The sequence below is a fragment of the Carcharhinus amblyrhynchos genome, chromosome 35 (genome assembly GCF_965287045.1).
Source record: "Carcharhinus amblyrhynchos chromosome 35, sCarAmb.v2.hapA, whole genome shotgun sequence".
Lineage (NCBI taxonomy): Eukaryota > Metazoa > Chordata > Chondrichthyes > Carcharhiniformes > Carcharhinidae > Carcharhinus > Carcharhinus amblyrhynchos.
The window spans coordinates 14,411,584-14,432,971 of NC_137358.1; the positions used below are offsets into that span (position 1 = coordinate 14,411,584).

The following is a 21,388-nucleotide window of genomic DNA, read 5'->3' on the forward strand; positions in this document are numbered from 1 at the left end:
GAAGGAGACTTGTGCTTTCGATTTTCAAAGCTTATATAGATTGCGTGCTGGTTATTCAATATCCCACATACTCGCTATGCATATCCGATTGGATTAACTAATCAACCAGCTTGCTGTCCTGACCTGCATGTTGTTAATTGCTCTCTCTCTCTCCTTGAGTAGTATTCCCTGCCCTTCAAATCTGTCATCATATAAAAGGTGCCTTCAGCTTTTTGAGTATCTTGTTGAGATTGAATGTTATTTAGTGGTGTTTGAAATTTATTTTGGTAAGTAAGGTGACACAGTGGTTAGCACTGCCGCCTCACAGCGCCAAGGACCCGGGTTCGATTCTGGCCTTGGTGACTGTGTGGAGTTTGCACCTTCTTCCCATGTCTGTGTGGGTTTCATCCCATACGCCAAAAAATCATAAAATCTGCAGTACAGAAGGAGACCATTTGGCCCATTGAGTCTGTACCGACCACATCCCACCCTGGCCCTGTTCCATAACACCTGATAAAGAAGCAGCGCTCCGAAAGCTAGTGGTGTTTGCTACCAAATAAAGCTGTTGGACTTCAACCTGGTGTTGTGAGACTTCTTACTGTGTTTGCCCCAGTCCAACACCAGTATCTCCACATCATGACTACCTGTTCCATAACCCCAGACACATACGCTTCTAATCCTCCTGACACTGAGGTAAATTTAGCGTGGCCAGTCAACCTAACCCGCACATCTTTGGGCCGTGGGAGGAAACCGGAGCACCCGGAGGAAACCCTCACAGACATGGGGAGAAAGTGCAGACTCCACACAGACAGTCACCCAAGCCTGGAATTGGACCTGGTTCCCTGGCGCTGAGAGCCAGCAGTACTAACCACTGTGCCACCATGTGCAGATCAGGTTGACTGGCCATGCTAAATTGCCCCTTAGTGTCAGGGAGATTAACAAGATAAATACATGGGGTTATGGGGAGAGGGCCTGGGTGGGATTGTTGTCAGTGCTTACTCGATGGACCGAAAGGCCTCCTTCTGCACTGTAGGGATTCTGTCCTATTCTGTAGCTTTTGGATAGGTGTGAAAGTTTTACTAGAATGATTGTGGGAATGAGGGATTAAAGTTAGTTGATAGACTGGAGACATTGTTCAGTGGTTAGTTTGGATTTTGAAGGCTCCTGTGTAACATTGCTTATTTCTCTGCAGCCGGTGTCCCCCCCTCCATGAAGAGACCAGCTGAAATATCACCAGCAGAACCATCGACCAAGAAAGCCGTCACTCTAAGCAAGCAAGCCCTCTCACCTAATGTAAGTCTGTGTTAGCAATCGTCAACCATTCAGATAACTTGACTCCAGGAACCTTATTAACTATCATTGAGGTTATCGTTGTAATCACATTAACAGTTTATATTTCTGTGGCACCTTCCATTCAAAGAAAAATCTGAAAAAATGAATGCACAGTCAAAGGAGAGATGCTAGCAAAAAAAAGGTGGATTTTAAGGGGGAAACATAGACATAGAAACATAGAAGATAGGAGCAGGAGGAGGCCATTCAGCCCTTTGAGCCTGCTCCACCATTCCTTATGATCGCAGCTGATCATTCAACTCAATAGCCTAATTTATAGAAATGTAGGATCTTAAAGGAGGAAGAGAATATGAAGGCAAAGGGTTCAGAGTAAAACGATTATCTACAGTAGAGGACAAGGACGGCATGGTGGCACAGTGGTTAGCACCGCTGCCTCTCAGCGCCAGGGACCCAGGTTCAATTCCTAGCTTGGGTCTCTGTCTGCGCTGAGTCTGTACGTTCTCCCCATGTCTGCATGGGTTTCCTCCGGGTGCTCCGGTTTCCTCCCACAGTCCGAAAGACGTGCTGATTCGGTGCATTGACCATGCTAAATTCTCCCTCAGTATACAGGCGCCGGAGTGTGGCGACCACGGGAATTTCACAGTAAGTTCATTGCAGTGTTAATGTCAGCCTACTTGGGACACTAATAAATAAATTCAAATTCAAATACAGAAGATGCCAGCCACAGGAGCAAAGAGTCCTGAGAATGGTGGAAGTGGGCAGAGTTTGGGAACGCAGAGATAGGGAATGCTGAGGTCATGAAGGGATTTAAACTGGAGGATGAGGATTATAAATTTGAGCTGTTGGAGGATGCTGAGCCGATTATAGGTGAGGGTGAACGGGATGAAAGGTGAGGTATAGGGTACAGTGAGAGAGCCCTGAGATTGGAATTGTTGCCACAGACCGTTGTTCTGATTAGGGCAAGACCAGTAACTTTTTTTTAACAAAAATCCCAAAACTCCAATTTACCAGAAGAACGAAGCTACAAGATTCCGTAGTTTAAGCAAAAGAACTTGTACTATACAGGAATCAAACAAAGCAAACACTTAATACAGAAAAACCTGTCATCTGGCATGCTGCAGAATGGGAGGTGCCAGTTAATCAATTATTTTTTATTCATCTGTGGGACATTGACATTGCTGGTTGGCCAGCAGTTATTGGCCTCTCTCGTCGCCCTTGAACTGAGTGACTCACTGGGCCATTGCTGTGGCACTCTGGAATCACATGTAGGCCAGAGAGGGTAAGGACGGCACGGTAGCACAGTGGTTAGCACTGCTGCTTCACAGCTCCAGGGACCTGGGTTCGATTCCCAGCTCGGGTCACTGTCTGTGTGGAGTTTGCACATTCTCCTCATGTCTGAGTGGGTTTCCTCCGGGTGCTCCAGTTTCCCCTCTCAGACCAAAGCTATGAGGGTTAGGTGGATTGGTCATGCTAAATTGCCCCTTAGTGTCAGGGAGACCAGCTAGGATGAATGCATGGGGTTATGGGAATGGGGCTTGGGTGGGACTGTGGTCGGTGCAGACTTAATGGGCTGAATGGCCTCCTTCTGCACTGTAGGGATTCTATAATTGTATGATCCCTAATTGCCCTTCAACTGAGTTGTTTGCCAGGCCACTTGAGAAGGCAGTTAAGAGTCAGCCACTTGAATTGCACTTCCAGACAGAGCATTCCAGACCCCAACCACTCGCTGTGTGGAAAAAGTTTCTCTCACATCACATTTGCCCCTTTTGCAAATCACTTTAAATCTGTGGCCCTCTTGTTCTCGATCCTTTTACAAGGAGGAACAAGTCTCCCTATCTACTCTCCAGCCCCCCTCACTACTGCAGCGATTATCTGTTGTGTTGTTTAGATTGCAATGTGTAAAAATAGCATGGAGGCTGAGATAGTATTTTTTAAGTATATTCATCTGTTGTAAGTCTCACATTAATTGTTCATGAAATTCTTGGCATGTTTCTCATCCGGATTCTTCAGCTGAGGTTGAACATGTGGTAGTGTTTGTTTTTAACAACCTGGGCAGTAATATAGCTTTAGGGGCTAAGAAAGCAGGGCGGGGTTCATTGCAGGCCTGTTTTGAACTCACCCGATTTTCGTTTCTGCTTCGTGCATTGGGATGAAAAATGGGCTGGGTTCCACAAAAGGGAAGCAGTCTGCTGCACTAGCTAGGTGCTCGGATAGTGAGGAAGAAGCTCAGTGAGGTCCCACTGCACTGTGGAGCTAAATGATTAATTCAGGTGAGCTGACGAATTGGCCTGAGGCTCAATGTACAAGTTCCAGACTCCCAAATCAAACGGCACGGTGGCACAGTGATTAGCACTGCTGCCTCACAGCGCCAGGGACCCGGATTCGATTCCCAACTTAGATCACTGTCTGTGCAGAGTCTGCACATTTTCCCCGTGTCTGGGCTTCCTCCATGTGCTCCGGTTTCCTCCCACAATCCAAAAGATATACATTGGCCATGCTAAATTCTCCCTCCGTGTCCCCAGACAGGCACCAGAGTGTGCCAACTAGGAGATTTTCACAGTAACTTCATTGCAGTGTCAATGCAAGCCTGCTTGTGACACTAATAAATAAACTTTAAAGAAACCTTCAAGCAATTTCACAGCTGCTTCTGTGACACTTAACCAATAGGAATTCCCAAAATATAAAATTCATTAGGATAAGCAAAATACTGCAGGTGCTGGAATCTGAAACAAGAACACAGGACACTGGAAAAACTCAGTAGGCCTGTTTCCAGTCTGTTTGACTCTCCATCAGAATTAAAGAGAGGGAAAATGTATTGGATATTAAACCGTAGCTGGCAGAGGCTGCAACAAGATGTAGCAAACTTGAACAAAAGACAGATAGCCTGGGTTCAGGCAGGGGATCGGGGTTGCATTGACGCATTAACTGTATGGGATATTAACAAAAAGGGGTTTAAGTTGAAGGAAGAAGGTGACAGTCTAAAGTTGCTGAACTCAGTGTTGAGTCCTGAGGGTTGTAACGTGCCCAGTCAGAAGATGAGTTGTTGCTCCTCCCGTTTGCGTTGGGCTTCGCGGGAGCATTGCAGCAGGCCAAGGACGGGATAGGTGGGCACGAGTGCAAGGTGCTGAGTTAAAATGGCAATGACCGGAAGGTCACTGAGGTCATACCTGCAGGCTGAGCGAAGGTGTTCCACAAAGCCATCACCCCCAACCTTCCTGTTGCTGTACAGTTGATTCCCACTGTGCCACTTACTCTATTATATAATAAACAGGGTATCAACATCAGAACTGAGGGGTTATTATTATGGAATATTGATCAAGCCTGGGCTCTTTTTAGAAAAGAGAAGGCCAAGAGGGGTGAGTGATAGAGATATTTAAAAAGATAAGAGTTTGCAAGGTGGATATGAAGATGTTATTATTTGAAGGGGAAATAAATTTTAGGTAGTCACCTAATCATGAAGGAGAAACTTAGTTACCCAGAGAATGATTAGAATGCCCACATGTCTGTCCTTGAACTGCTGCAGTGCTCCAGTGAAGACCAACATTAACTGAAGGAGCAGCAACACATCTGCTGATTAGGCACGTTACAGCCTTCGGGACACAACGCTGAGTTCAATAACATTAGACCAGTATCTTTCTCCTCCATCTTCACCCCTTTTTTTTTGAAAGGGAGTTGTTGAGAAAAGTCACAGAGATGCAGCTGGATAAACACGGGAAAGGCATAGAAAAATATGTTGATGGGGCGAGATGAGGAGGGGCGGAGGAGGCTCACTTCAAGCATGTGGGCCAGTTGGGCTGAATGGTCAGTTTCTGATCTGTTCACCTGATAAAGGGACGGCTGTCACACTGTTCCACCCAGACTGTGAAGTGTTTAGTAATGGCGGTGTCTCATTCCTAAACTTCTGTCTTTTATCCACCAGAACGATTCCTCAGAGGAAACTGCAGAGAGACCCTGCAGGAACACACTCAGCAGCAAATGTGCAATCTGCAGCAAGCATGTTCACTTGGTACAGAGATACTTGGTGGATGGCAAACTTTATCATCGCAACTGCTTTAGGTAATGTGAAGGTTCTGACTCCATGCTGCTTCGCCATTGATCTCTACATTAATTTACAGAACACCTGACAGGAAGAGTCACTTACTTAGGCCTGTGTAATGCTTTCAAATCAAGGCCAGTTAGTGGCTTCCTGCATTGACACACCTGGTTCAGCAATCACACCAGGAATCATAATGAAGAAAGTTAAAAGCGTATCAACCTCATTGGCACACTGCATTAGACATATGTTGTAATTCTTCTTAATTAGTTCTGAGGATCCAGTGCTACTGACACAACCACACTTCCTGCTAAGCCATAGTTGCTCTGAGAAGGTGGATATCTTCAACCACTGCAATCCACGTGGTGATGTTTCATGATGTTTTTTCATTTATTCGTGGGACATGGGCACTGCTGGCTAGGCCAGCATTTATTGCCCATCCCTAGTTGCCCGAGGCAGTTGAGAGTCAACCACAGTGCTGTGGCTCTGGAGTCACATGTTGGCCAGACCAAGTAAGGATGGCAGATTTCTTTCCCTAAAGGGCATTAATGAACCAGGTGGGTTTTTCTGACAATTAACAATAGTTTCATGGTCATCTGTCAATTCTCAATTCCAGATTATTTTTATTGAATTTAAATTCCACCATTTGCCAGTGCTAATACCACTCGGCCATCATCTCTCCACATTAAGAAGGGAAACCCTTAATATCCTAGTGACCCAGCAGTAATGGGGAAATGGTTATATATCCATGGCCGAATCAGAGTGGTGTGTGACTTGGAGCTGATGGCTCTCCCCATTGTTGCTCTTGTCCTTGTCGATCATGATGCTGTTGGTAATCTTTGTCTTCTAGATTGTGTACCCTGCATTAGAGGTAGGGAGGAGAGAGATAGTGGCAGGCACCAATTAAATGCTTCTGTTCAGGATGGTCACACCCATGGCTTGAACCTTACGGATAGTCAAGAGATGTGAGGTGAGCCACTCATTGTGGAGTATTCTATTGCCCTACTCTTGCAGCCATGGTATTGATATGGTTCACTGTATGAAGCTTCTGAACAGTGATGACCTGCTAGATGTTGATGGTATAAGGCATTGATGTTGAGCTGAGTTTTTTTTAATTCATTCGGAGGACATGGGACAGCATTTATTGCCCATCCCTAGTCACCCTTGAGAAGGTGGTGGTGAGCTGCCTTCTTGAATCGCTGCAGTCTGTGTTCTGTGAGTTGAACCACAATGCCGTTAGCGAGGAAATTCCAAGATTTTGACCCAGCGACTGCGAAGGAACAGCAATATATTTCCAAGTCAGGATGGTGAGTGGCTTGGAGGAGAATTTGCAGGTGGTGGTGTCCCCATGCATCTGCTGCTCTTGTCCTTCCAAATGGAAGTGGTCGTGGGTTTGGAAGGTGCTATCTAAAGATCTTTGGTTAATTGACTGAGCTTTCTGTTCCCTGAGCTGGCCATTACTTCATATAAATGTCAACACAAGCCTGGGTATTAATTACATTTCGCTGTAGATTGGCATGGGCTGCTTCATTATCAAGGGAATTATAATTGGAGCTGAACACTAAAATTGTCAATGAGCAACTCTGCACCTGATCTTACGATGGAAGCAGCTGAAGGTGGCTGGACGTAAATAGGTCCCTGAGAAACCCCTGCAGTGAGGTCCTGGAGCTGTGGTAACTAGCTCTGACAGCCACCGCCACCTTCCTTTAGTATGATTCCCAGCAATGGAGGATTTTCCCCTTAACCCTGCATTGATGGCCTCACATCTGTTTGAGCGAGCGGGATGTAGCTTCAGACTACAACCTCTCTGCTCTTGGAGGGGTCCTGGAGGAAGTGAATCAAACCCAGGTCAGTTTGGCATCTCGTATCAAACCAGGAACCCTGACCTCTAAGCAACGTGTTGTCACTAGAGTTGGTTTGACCTAATTTTGGCCACAGTTCCGAAACTTCTCAATGGCAATTAGGAACAGACAACAAACATTCGCCTCGCCAGTGACGCTCACATCCCATAGAACAAATGAAAAAAATTACATGAGGAACCACATCATTCCTCTTTGATTGAAAAAATAAATTGATAAACTTGGCAATAAAAGGAACAGGTAGTATGGCAACACAATGGTTAGCACTGCTACCTCACAGTGCCTGGGACTCGGGTTCGATTCCGGCCTTGGGTCACTGTCTGTGCCTAGTCTGCACATTCTCCCCAAGTCTGCGTGGGTTTCCTCCAGGTGCTCCGGTTTCCTCCCACACTCCAAAGAGATGCAGGTTAGGTAGATTGGCCAAGCTAAATTGCCCCTTAGTGTCCAAACATCTACAGGTTAGTTTTTTTTTAAGTTGAAAGTTTATTTTTAGTGTCACAAGAAGGACTTACATTAACACAGCAATGAAGTTACTGTGAAAATATCCTAATCGCCACATTCCAGTGTCTGTTCAGATACACTGAGGGAGAATCTAGCATGGCCAGTGCACCTAACCAGCATGTCTTTTGGACTATGGGAGGAAACTGGAGCACCTGGAGGAAGCCCACGCAGACACGGGGATAATGTGTAGACTCTGCACAGCCAGAGACCCAAGCTGGGAATTGAACCAAGGTCCCACTGTGCCACCATGTCACCCCAGACTGGCCATGCTAAATTGCCCCTTAGTGTCAGGTTATTAGTGATTTGATCTAATTTATTATTGTCACAAGTACAGCGATACAGTGAAAAGCACTGTTTTGCATGCTGTCCAAACAAATCATACCATACAGAGCTTGCAAAGAGTCTCCACACTCTGGTTCCATCTTGAAACATGGGATGTGGTCAATCCACAATGAGATCAGTGCCACATCCCCATTCTCTCTCCTCTCCGTGTTGGGTAAATACATAGAATTACGGGGGTCTAGGGCCTGGGTAGGACTGTTGTCGGTGCAGGCTTGATGGGTAGAATGGCCTCCTTCTATACACTGTAGGGACTGTATGATTCTATTCTATGAATTTACAGCCTCTACCAGTTTGAGAGTGGTGGTTTCAAAGAGATGTTATCTTTAGTGAGTTTAGGGTTGTGGGAGGGGCATTCTACACATATTTTCTTTAGAACAATGAATTATACTTTATTCCAGATGTGTTGTGTCCTTTCTTGATCGCAGGCTGGTAGGTGATTTGCCTTGCTAATTTAATCATTCTCATTTTCTCTTCCCGCTCAGATGTAAAGAGTGTTCCAGCACTCTGCTCCCCGGAGCCTACAAACCTGGCGCACATTTGGGCACCTTTGTCTGCACACACCATCGAGGGCGAATGGCCAGCCAACTGCAGCGTCCTCTGTCCATTCCTTCCCAGCACCATGGCTCTGGCTCCTTTCCTTCACTACGCCATTCTCTGGGGCCCATAGAACGATCGGAAGATTCTAAAGGCAGCCCGTCGTTAGAGACAGAAATCAAAGAGGAAAGCGGCAAGCAGTCCAACGCCCAAGAGAGTCTTTCCCTCTCAGTCAAGCGGCTTTCTGCAGCCTTCTCGGTTCCTGTTGGCAACAGTCAGTCTACCACTGGCACAGCAGCAAGGCAGCCGGATCTTTCGCACAGCTCTGACGCCGAGGATACATCAAAGCCAGTTGTGGATTCTCATCCAGCAGAGGAGACACTAAGATCAGCAGGTTCCTGTGATCCCAGAGAACAGCCGGAGCGTGGGGTGGGCGAGCAGTCATTGCCAGGGTCACGGTCTGACCTGCAGGTTTCTCCGAGCCAGCAACAGCAAGCAGCGCGCACGGAGATGGGCATCGCCACTGAGAATACAGCGAGCGCCAGCACCTCGGGCACTCCCGCCGGGGTCACTGGTGAAAGCCCAGACGCAAACCTGACTTTGGGGAACAAAGAAACCCCCGACGAGAAGCTGAAAACTCCTCCGGTTCCCGTTCCGAGGAAGACGGTCGAATCTGCTTCCTCCCCTGCAACAACGCCACGCCCAGTACCTCGAACACGAATCAGCTTTGGTGGTGGGAGTGGAACCAGCGAAACAACCGCGCAGAAGCCGGAGAGCGGTGTGCTGTTAAATGGTATGTGATGCCTCTCCTGTAATTGCCAGTTTTATTGGTACGGTACCTCTAATGTAAGAAAATGTCCCAGTGCATGTTAGAATGGATACCAAGCTAAAGAGTAAGCACGTCACAGATTCGCGCCAAGCCTCGGTAAAAGAAATGGATCATAAGGAAGGTTTTAAAGGAAGAGAGGGGTTTGGAAGGGTTTGAGGATGGGAATTTCTGAGTTTAGGGCCTGGTTACCAAAGGCCACGGCAGCCAGCAGTGCAACAAAGAGAGAAGGTGCATTAGATGCTGCAGAATTCAAGGTTGGAGTTGCAGGGCTGAAAGGAATCACATAGATGTGGTGGAGCATGGCCCTGGAGAGCATTGCACACCTTAGAAATCAGGAGGACTTGAAGGTCTGCACTCCATTTTCCCCTTGATTTCAGGGCTTCCCTCTTAAGCTTTGGCAGATAAGGCAAAGGAGAATCCAAAGAGCTTCTACAAATGCACAAAGGGCAAAAGAGTAACAAGGGAGAGAGTAGGGCTTCTTAAGGATCAACAAGGTCATCTATGTGCAGATCCACAAGAGACGGGTGAGACCCTAAATGAATATTTCTTATCAGTATTTACTGTTGAGAAAAGCATGGATTTTAGGGAAGTTGGGGAAATAAATAGTGATGAGGAGTGTACATATTACAGAGAAGAAGGTGCTGGAAATCTTAAAGCACACCAAGGTAGATAAACCCCCAGGACCTGATGACGTGTATCCCAGCACATTGTGAGAGGCTAGGGAGGAAATTGCGGGTTCCCCAGCCGAGATATTTAAATCATCGATAGTCATGGGTGAGGTACCTGAAAATTGGAGAGTGGCAAGTGTTGTGCCTTTGTTTAAAAAGGGGTGCGGGGAAAAGCCTGGGAACTACAGGCCAGTGAGCCTCACATCTGTGGTGGGTAAACTGTTGGAAGGTATTTTGAGAGACAGGATCTACAGGCATTTAGAGACGCAAGGACTGATTAGGGACAGTCAGCATGGCTTTGGGAGTGGAAAATCATGTCTCACAAATTTGATTGAGTTTTTTGAAGGGGTAACCAAGAAGGTAGATGAGGGCAGTGCATTTGATGTTGTCTACATGGACTTCAGCAAGGCCTTTGACAAGGTACCGCATGGTAGGTTGTTGCATAAGGTTAAATCTCAGGATCCAGGGTGAGGTATCTAAATGGATACAAAATTGGCTTCTTGACAGAAGACAGAGGGTGGTTGTAGAGAGTTGTTTTTCCAAACTGGAAGCCTGTGACCAGCGGTGTGCCTGAGGGATCAGTGCTGGGTCCACTGTTATTTGTCATGTATATTAATAATTTAGATGACAATATAGTTAGTAAATTTGCAGATGACACTAAGACTGGTGGCATGGTGGACAGTGAAGAAAGTTATTTCCAATTGCAATGGGATCTTGATCAATTGGGCCAGTGGGCTGATGAATGGCAGATGGAGTTTAATTTAGACAAATGTGAGGTGATGCATTTTGGTAGATTGAACCAGGGCAGGACTTACTCAGTTAATGGTAGGGCTCTGGGGAAAGTTACAGAACAAAGAGATCTAGGGGTACATGTTCATAGCTCCTGGAAAGTGGACAGAGTGGTGAACAAGGCATTCAGCATGCTTGGTTTCATCAGTCAGATCACTGAATACAGAAGTTGGGACGTCTTGTTGAGGTTGTACAAGACATTGGTAAGGCGACACTTGGAATACCGTGTGCAATTCTGGTCACCCTATTATAGTAAGGATATTATTAAACTAGAACGAGTGTAGAAAAGATTTACTAAGATGCTACTGGGACTTGATGGATTGAGTTATAAGGAGAGGCTAGGTAGACTGGGACTTTTTCTCTGGAGCATAGAGGTCTGTAAAATAATGAGGGTCATAGATAAGCTAGGTAATCAATATCTTTTCCCAAAGGTAGGGGAGCCTAGAACTTGAGGGCATTGGTTTAAGGTGAGAGATACAGAAGTGTCCAGAGGGACAATTTTTTCACACGGAGGGTGGTGATTGTCTGGAACAAACTGTCAGAGGTAGTAGTAGAGACAGGCACAATTTTGTCTTTTAAAAAGCATTTACATAGTTACATGGGTACGATGGGCAAAAGGGGATATGGGCCAAATGTGGGCAATTGGGATTAGTTTAGGGGTTTAAAAAAAAGGACGGCATGAACAAGTTGGGCAGAAGGGCCTATTTCTATGCTGTAAACCTTTATGACTCTATAATAAGTCTGTGTTGACACTTAAAAGCATAGAACAGAATTAGAGAATCACTTAAGTGCAGAAAGAGGCTCGCCGAGTCTGCACTGACAATCCTACCCAGTCCCTATCCGCATAACCCCACGTATTTACCTTGCCAATCCCTTGACACAATAGACAATTTAGTGTGGCCAATCAACCTAACCTGTTCATCCTTGGAGTGTGGGAGGAAACCGAAGAACCCGGAGTAAACCCACGCAGACACGGAGAGAACGTGCAAACTCAGCACAGACAGTGATCCAAGTCGGAGGTCCCTGGTGCTGAGAGGCAACAGTGCTAACCACCGTGCCGCCCTCTTGTTGAATTCCTCCCAAAAGCCCAGAGAAAGCACATCTACTGCACTACTTTGATCAGCCTTCTCTTTCTGTTAACTCAAGGAATTCAAACTAGTTAGTCAGACATGATTTGCATCTGACAGATCATTCTGGCTTTCCTTGATGAAACAATGCCTTCCCAAAATAAACTTTGTTTTGTTCTTGTTAACAACTTCCCTTCACAAAGCGAAGTGGAAATGTAAACTGCAAGTGGGACAAGAAATTCTTGAGATATAAACAGGAGTGAGTGGGCAGCTAGATGTCAGATAGAGTACGTTGTGGGGAAAATAAGGTTATTCATTTTGGTTGTTAAGAGCAGAAGAGCAGAATATCTTTTAAAAGGCACATATCTTGGAAATGTTGGGAAGTTTGGGTATGTTTGTATAAGGAATTCAATATTATTGTGCAAGTGCAGTCGGGAAGGCAAATGGCATGTTGGCCTTTATTACAAGGGGATTAGAATACAGGAATAAAGTCTTGCTGTAATAGTACAGGGCATTGATGAGATAAAGTTTATTTATTAGTGTCACAACTGCATTGAAGTTACTGTGAAAATCCCCTAGTCACCACACTCTGGCAACTGCTTGGGTACACTGGGGGAGAATTTAGCACGGCCAATGCACTTAACCAGCACGTCTTTCGGACTGAGGGAGGAAACCGGAGCTCCCCAGTGGAAACCTAAGCAGACACGGGGAGAGCGTACAAACTTCACACAGACGACGAACCAGGAATCAAACCCAGGTCCCTGGTGCTGTGAGGCCGCAGTGTTAACCACTGTGGCACTATGTCGCCCAACCACACCACTTCCTGTTTCTATTCCCAGCCAAATTGCGGATTAGTACAGATAGAGTTGCCAGCTCCAGTGGTGGAGTTCCCCTATCGCTTTTGACGATCTTCCTGTAAACAGTACTTTGCTGTCTCCCGTGTACGTAACATTGTAAAATCTTGTTGATCCGGGTGCATTGTTTCAGCTTAGCCTGGTATGCAACAAGGTTACATCTAAGGAAATGTTAAAAAATATTGCTTGTGGATGTATATCCTGTCGACAAACAATCCTGTTGTCACAGCTTTTATGTGCGTGTTGATCATTGACACTGTCTGTGGGAGTATTTGTCATAAGAACTTCCAGTGTTTGTTGATGCACCAACATTGAAAGATTTGAGAACGCTGCAGGACCAGGACATCCAAAAGCTCTTTACAGCCAAGTCAGTACTTTTGGTCACTACTGTAGTGTAGGAAGCGTGCCAGCCAATGCGTACACAGCAATGTGATAACCCAATAATCTGCCTTTTTGTTGAATGAGAAATAATCACTGGACAGCACAGTGGTTAGTACTACTGTCTCTCAGTGCCAGGGACCTGGATTCAATTCCCGGCTGAGGTCATTGTCCGTGTGGAGTTTGCATATCTTACCCGTGTCTGCGAGTGTTTCCTCCGGGTGCTCTAGTTTCCTCCCAAAGATGTGCAAGTTAGGTGGATTGGCCATGCTAAATTATCCCTTAGTGTCAGGGGAATTAGGGAGGATGAATGCATGACGTGGTGGGATGGGGTCTGGATGGTCAGTGCAGACTCGAAGGGGTGAATGGCCTGCTTCTGCTCTGTAGGATTCTATGATTGTATGATAATTCTTCTCTTCTCCAAATAGGTCCATGGGATATTTTACATCTACTTGCAAGGACAGTGTTCAGTTTTGTCTTTTAAAAAGTGTTTAGACAGTTACATGAGTAAGATGGGTATAGAGGGATATGGGCCAAATGTGGGCAATTGGGACTAGCTTAGAGGTTTAAAAAAAAAGGGGCGGCATGGACAAATTGGGCCGAAAGGCCTGTTTACACACTGTAAACCTCTATGTCTCTATGAGATAGGACTTAGGTTGGACAGCACCTCTGACAGCACTGCACTCACTCATGTACTGCGCTGTAAATATAAGCCTGGGTTTTCTACTCAGGGTCACTGGAGTCAGGATCCTCCTACTCAGAAATGAGAGAGATGATACCAAGCCATGGTTGGAATAAAGGCTGGTAGGGATGGGGGAAATCTGAATCCCATTGTCCTTAGGTATCCCCTCCTCCCCAGGGTTGTGTGACCCTGCCTGTCCACTGCTGTCAGATCCCAGTAACCTCCAAATCCTGCAGGTTATGCCCAAAGCTTGCACAGTGCAGCAGAACGGTGGCACAGTGGTTACCACTGCTGCCTCGCAGTGCCTGGGTTCAATTCCAGCCACTGTCTGTGTGGAGCCTGCACATTCTCCCAGTATCTGCATGGGTTTTCTCCCGGTTGCTCCAGTTTCCTCCCACAGTCCAAAGATGTGCGGGTTAGGTGGATTGGATATGCTAAATTGCCCCTTAGTGTCCCAGGATGTGTGTAGGTTATATGGATTAGCCATGGTAAATGTGTGGGGGTACTGGGAGAGGGCCTGGGTAGGATATTCTGTCAGAGAGTCAGTGCAGACTCAATGGGCCAACTGGCATCTTCTGCACTGTAGAGATACTATGATTCTAATCTCATGACTATTTCCTTCCGAATGTCACCCCCTCCACCTACCAAACCCAGACTGCTTCTATATTCACTGGTTAGACTGCATTCCCAAAGCAAACACAAGAAACTACAAAAGATCGTGAATATAGCCCAATCCATCGCGCAAACCAACCTCCTATCTGTTAAGTCTGTCTACACTTCCCGCTGCCTCAGCAAAGCAGCCAGTATAATTAAGGATCCCACACACCCCAGACATTGTCTCTTCCGCCACCTTCCATCAGGAAAAAGTTACAAAAGTCTGAGGTCACGTACCAACCGACTCGAGAACAGCTTCTTCCCTGCTGCTGTCGGACTTTTGAATAGACCTACCTCACGTTAAATTGATCTTTCTCCACACCCTAGCTTTGACTGTAACACATACTGCACTCTGGTTCCTTCTCTATGAACGATATGCTTTATCTGTATAGCACACAAGAAACAATACTTTTCACCGTATGTTGATACATGAGCCAATAATAAATCAAATCAAATCAATGCTTCTGATTTCATAGCATGCTCCCAGATTATGAACCATCCTTCTCCGATAATCCCAGATCAGTGAACCCCAGTTCCTTGGACTTTTGTTCTCGGACCACTCTACTGTAATGCTGTCACTACCAACTGATTCACGGTGATTATCCCAGAGTCTGGGGTGCGCCTTCCCTCCACCTCGGCCGCACTCCCTTTTCCACATGACTGCCTGAACCCAGGCTGGATTGGGAAACCTCTCTGAGGCACCCTATTATAAAACATCTGATTCAGCATCAGATGTTCCAATTTAAATTAAACAGAACCATATTGCAGAGTGGGGCGTGATTGTTGAATGAATCATTCCCTGAGGAATTGGAGCTGCTATTTATAAGTTGTGATGTCCCGTGTTTTGCAGAATTCTGAAGCAAACACCAGGCAAATTTGGTTGCTATGGGCTGAGCTAGTGCTCTACTGCTGCACATTGTGACCACAAAGTGATTGTGACTGTGAGCAGAATGTCCGGCCTCTCTCTCTATTCCAGAACAGTGCCTTCTCGCTTCCCTGTTTTAAATAGCTCTGAGTAACACTGTGAAACACACCCCCACAATTACCAACTATAACAGCTCATTAGCTCGAAAATAACTCGCAAAGTACTTTTGACACTTTTACAGCTGGTTAATTGAGTCAGAGAGAGAATGATACAAAAAGTGAGATGTTATGCCTATCAGGATAAACTGGAGGAGAGGTGGGGGGGATCTGTTCTCTACAAATAAAGCCCAAGAAGTGGCCCAGTGGAGGTTTTTAACATTTAAAAAGAAATCATGGGGTAGACACAAGTTTCCATTAAATAGGGAGACCAAAGCCTAAGGGCCTGGTGTAGATTTCTAGATGGTTACAGCACAGAAGGAGGCCATTCAGCCCTTCGCGTCCAGGCTGGTCAGCAAAGATCTGACTATGCCAACCCTATTTTTCAGAGCTTGGCCCATAGCCCTGGAAGTTACAGCAGCAAATATCTAAATACTTCTGAAATGTTACCAGATTTGCTGACTCAGCCACCAGGTGGTTAGCACTGCTGCCTCACAGTGCCAGGGACCCGGGTTCAACTCCCAGCTTGGGTCGCTGTCTGTGTGGAATCTGCATGTTCTCCCCGTGTCTGCGTGGGTTTCCTCTGGGTGCTCTGGTTTCCTCCCATAGACTGAAGAACATGCATTGGCTGTGTAAAGTCTCCCTCAGTGCATCTGAACAGGAGTGTGGCAACGAGGGGAATTTCACAATAACTTCATTGCAGTGTTCATGTAAGCCTTACTTGTGACTAATAAATAAATAAACTTGGAACTTGAATCCCTTCAGGCAGTGAGTTCCAGACTTCCACCATCCTCTGAGTGGAAAACATCTGCCTAAGGGCAGGTTGTCTCCTCATCTCCCTGCTTCATGAGTCTCGCCCTTTCATCTCTGAATGTCCTCAGGACCCCCTCCTCATGACAGTTTTAATAAGGAATATATCTAAGGCAGTGAATATGTGAGTTGGTTTCCGACTGGCTTCCTTACGTGAAGCACAAGTCTGCTTCGAGAGAACCCCTCCCACTGATGAGCAGCCATTGTCACCATTGAAGATTCACTAGTTCCACTGCTGCCCAAGGATCGTGAACCTGAGCATGGGAAATATTTATTCATTATGAGTCTCACAAGTAGGCTCATTAACATTGCAATGGAGTTACTGTGAAAATCCCCTAGTCACCACGTTCCAGCGGTTACACTGAGGGAGAATTTAGCACAGCCAATGCACCTAACCAGAATGTCTTTCAGACTGTGGGAGGAAAACCAGAGCACTTGGAGGAAACCCACGCAGACACGGGGAGAGCATGCAGACTCTGCACAGACAGTGACCCAAGACAGGAATCGAACCCAGGTCCCTGGTGCTGTGAGGCAGCAGTGCTAACCACTGTGCCACCCAAGGATGGTCACTAATCTATCCAATGAAGAATTTGTGAGAAAGATCTCTCTCAGGAGAGTAGAGTTCAGCACAGCTGAGGGAAATCGCATAGATGCGCTAATGGAAGATTAGCACCCGAGGGGGAGAGAATACTCAACCTCAATGCAGGTTGTAAACTCATAGGATCCCTCTAGTGCAGATGGAGGCCATCCAGCCCATTGAGTCTGCACCACCTACAACCCCACCCTATTCCCATAACCCCACATACTTACCCTGCTAATCCCTTGACACTAGGGTCAATGCAGCTTGTGTATCCTTTCTCCGAATTGCATTTCAGACCACTTGGGTTTTGGATAACCTTACATTACAATTGTCCGATCCTAGACTGACTGTAGTCTAAAGTAAATGAAAAGGCCAGAATAGTCAGACATATCACTCAGTATATACAGGGTATCTGAAAAAATACTGGCAATCAAAAGCGAAAGGTTGATGAGGTTAAAAAGAAATCCAGGTTTTGGAGTTGACCAAGTTTTAGATTTACAGATAAAGGATTATTTAGAAGAAACTCGCCACCACTTGGGCCATTTGGTTCTTGACTTTCTTCCTTGTATCTCCTCCGCCTTCACTGAGCGCTGAGCTTTCCTCTTTGCCAGGCACTGATTTGCTTGGTATGATCACTCTCGTCGAACCAGTCTTAGTTTTTCCTGACTTTGTAGCTGATGGTTTCTTCACTGCTTGAGATAATGGCTGTCTTAGAGGGTCTTCAAGACCACAGCATTCGTGCTGACACCAAGATCCTCATGTACAAGGCAGGCGCCCTCCCAACTCTCTGTTACAGCTTAGGAACTTGGAGTACGTACAGACGCCACCTCAAGGCACTGGAGGGGTATCATCGCTGTCTGAGTCAGATTCTCTGCATCAGCTGGGGGAGAGGTGTACTAACCATCAGTGTCTTTGAAGAAGCCAAGAACACCAGCATCCAGGCCATGGTCATCTGAAACCAACTCCGCTGGGCTGGCCATGTGCTAAGAATGTCAGCGCCCCGAAGGCCAAAGCAAATCATCTTCGCCCTGCTGAAGGAAGGCTCCTGAACAAGAGGATGACAATGAAAACACTTCAAAGACACCCTGAAACCTTACCTCAAGAAATGGAGCATAGACGCCAATGCCTGGGAGATCCTTATTCAGAAAACCTACCTGGAGGAACCTCCTGGTTGAAGGGACACAATTCTTCGAGGACATCCAGCAAGAGGAGACCCAGGAAAGGAGCCTGAGAAAGGAACGCCAGTGATCTGGAGTCCCAGGACCAAACCCATCTCTCAGAAACAGAGTGCCGTTAAAGATTGGACTCATCAGCCACGCAGGGACCCACAGAACCCATGAGCAGAGTTCCTTTGGTAAGTGGTCATGCTCATTAGCGAGCGATCGAGAAGAAGGAAGATCTCCCTCCATCCCCTGACATATAGTGACAGCAGTGTGTCCAATCTACAAGATTCACTGCAGGAACTCACCAAGCCTCCTTAGGCAACACCTTCCAAACCCAGGACCACTACCATCTGGAAGGACAAGGGCAGCAAATACCTGGGAATGCCACCACCTGGAAGTTCCCCTATGAGCCACTCACCATCAAGACTTGGAAATATATCACCATTGGATCAAAATCCTGGAATTCTCTCTCTAACAGCACATTGGGTGTATCTGCACCTCTGGGACTGCAGCTGTTCCAGAAGGCAGCTCGCCACCACCTTCTGAAGGGCAATTAGAGGTGGGCAATAAACACTGGCCTAGCCAGCAACACCCACATCCTGTAAATGAATTTTTAGAAATACTTTCTGGAAGGATATATTGAGAGTGAGTTGTGAAGAGTGTGTGTGAAACATAAATACCAATGTAGATTGCTGAACTGAATGAACTTTTCCCAACTGCAATTTAATTGCTAGTTTTGAAGAACAGGCACAGGGAAGGTTTACTAGATTGATCCCAGGAATCAGTGGTTAGAGTTTTGAAGAAAAGTGTAAAAATGTTTAACTTTTTTTCACTGCAACAGCAGGGGAAGGAGAATTCTGATATAGGTTTTTAAAATTTAAAAAACAGTAATTGGCAATTTGATAATGCACAGTTTGCAGTAATTGGCAATTTGATAACACGCAGAGACCAATGTTTGTTAGCCAGAGCAGGATTTCACAGCCTAGCTGTGGCGAGACCGGAGATTCCCGCCGAGGTCAATGGAGATTTCCATTGTTGGACCCTCGGCTGCTCCGACTCCATAGAGTTCCGACCTCAGAGTATGAAGGGGAAAGTTAGAAGGAAAACTTTCAAATGGATGGCGATCCTCAGGTTAAATCACCACCAGTCAACTCTCCTTCAAAGGGGAAAGTGGCCTACGATCATCTCAGACTATGGTGACTTTACCTTTCCTTATTAGAATTGGGAATACTTTACAAGGCATTGATTTGATTTATTGTCACATGTATTGGGATGCAGTGAAAGTATTGTTTCTTGCGTGCTATACAGATAAAACATACTGTTTATTGAGAGCATAGGGGAAAAGGAAATGTGAAGGTGCAGAATATAGAATTGGAGCTACAGGTACAGGAGAAAGATCAGCTTAATATATGGCAGGTCCATTCAAAAGTCTGATAACAGCAGGAAGAAGCTGTTCTCGATATGTTGCTGTTCTCGATATGTTTTCAGACTTTTGTATCTTTTTCCTGATGGGAGAAGGTGGAAGACAGAGTGTGCAGAGTGCATGGGGTCCTTAGTTACGCTGGCTGCTTTCCCGAGGCAGAGGGAAGTGTAGATGGAATCAATGGATGGCACGTTGGTTTTGCATAGTGGACTGGGCTTCGTTCACAACCCTTTGTTGAGGCAATGATTAGAACATTTAGAATGGAATTGGGTAAGGATTTTAAAAAGGAAGAACACAAAAGGATACAGGTAGTGAGTTTGCTGTCCAAAGTTAAAGTTAGAGGGCTGGGACAGACACTGATCTCTTTCTGTGCTATAATCTCTGATCCTGTGAGGCGTTTCAATGTGATGAGGCACTGTGTAAATATAGGTTGTAGGAAGGACAATGAGTCTCCAGATATGGTAAAACTGGTGTGTTTCGGATTCCTTTGGGAACATTGTGTAAACTTATCTTTATTAAGCTGACAGCTGGTTTATCGAATACGGTTATAAACTGAAACAAGCATGTGGGTTAGGAACAGGGCCTTATATAGAGTAGAGCTGAGAAAGTACCTGACCTTTGTGTGGTGTAAAGTGCTTCAAGGGGACACAGTCATTCTTTCCTCTGATAAATTGCTTGGGTGATCCAATGTTCCCAAGCCTACAGTACAGAAAATTGAGCTCAGGCAGAGTCAAAGGAATGAGCAATCTGTAATCAGTACTCTGTTGCAGCAGTGAGGTCATTCTACGAGTTAGAGAATATTCTTCAATTAACCAAAGTCTTTGGCACAGTGGGTAGCACTGGTGCCTCACTGTGCCAGGGACCTGGATTCGATTCCCAGCTTGCGTCACTGTCTATGCAGTCTGCACATCCTCCCTGTGTCTGCGTGGGTTTCCTCCGGGTGCTCTAGTTTCCTCCCACAGTCCGAATGATGTGCTGGTTAGATGCTAAATTCTCCCTCAATGTACCCAAACAATGTGGCCACTAGGGGATTTTCACAGTAACTTCATTGCAGGGTTAATGTAAGCCTACTTGTGACACTAATAAAAATAAGTAAGTACAGGAATCTTTGTGCTACTATACTGGAAGTGTCTATTTTAAAATGGTTGGTAATGTTAGACTTGCTTTTAAAGGAATTCTAATTACTTTCTAAACTATACAACCTCATCAAAAACAATGGAAAGATGCATTTTAATCACGCTTTTCATACCCACGGGGTATCGCAAAATGCTTTCCAGCCAATTAGATATTTTTGAAATGCAGTCACTCTTGGAAACATTGCAGCTAATTTGTGCATGACAGAATCCCACAAAGAATATAATGATGAGGAGATCATCTGTTTTAACGGTGTTGGCTGATGGGTAAATTTATTGGCCAGGTTACGGGGGGGACATTCTTTGTGCTTCTCCAATATAGTGCTAAAACCTCTGACACCAACCTGAGTGGCGACACAGTTGCTTGCTTGTATGTGTAGGGCCATAGATATTTAGCGCATGTCAGTGCAGTATGAATCGATTCCCCTTTCTGAAAGAATGGGTAAGCCCTTGTGATAGTGCGTGTCTGTGTGATTACCATGCAAGTAGGGAAAGTGATGGCCTAGTGGTACTATCGTTAGACTATTAATCCAGAAACTCAGCTAATGTTCTTGGAGACCCTGGTTCAAATCCCGCCAAGGCAGATAGTGGAATTTGAATTCAATTAAAAATACCTAGGATTAAAAATCTACAGATGACCATGAAACCATTGTTGGAAAAAACCCATGTGGTTCACTGATGTCCTTAAGAGGAAGAAATCTGCCGCCCTTACCTGGTCTGGCCTACAGGTGACTCCAGAGCCACAGTAACATGGTTAACTCTCAACTGCCTTCGGGCAACTAGGGATGAGCATGTCCCAT

At 45.8% G+C, this 21,388-nt stretch overlaps 1 protein-coding gene across 1 annotated transcript in view; it reads left to right on the top strand.

Annotated features, from left to right (window-relative positions):
* Nucleotides 1-21,388, top strand: part of micall1a (MICAL-like 1a) — an 87,378-nt gene that overhangs the window by 34,200 nt on the left and 31,790 nt on the right. Inside the window, exons 4-6 of the mRNA XM_080217518.1 lie at nt 1,172-1,272; nt 5,189-5,325; nt 8,487-9,331. Coding sequence (XP_080073644.1) covers nt 1,172-1,272; nt 5,189-5,325; nt 8,487-9,331 — 1,083 coding nt within the window. The remainder of the gene's footprint in view (nt 1-1,171; nt 1,273-5,188; nt 5,326-8,486; nt 9,332-21,388) is intronic.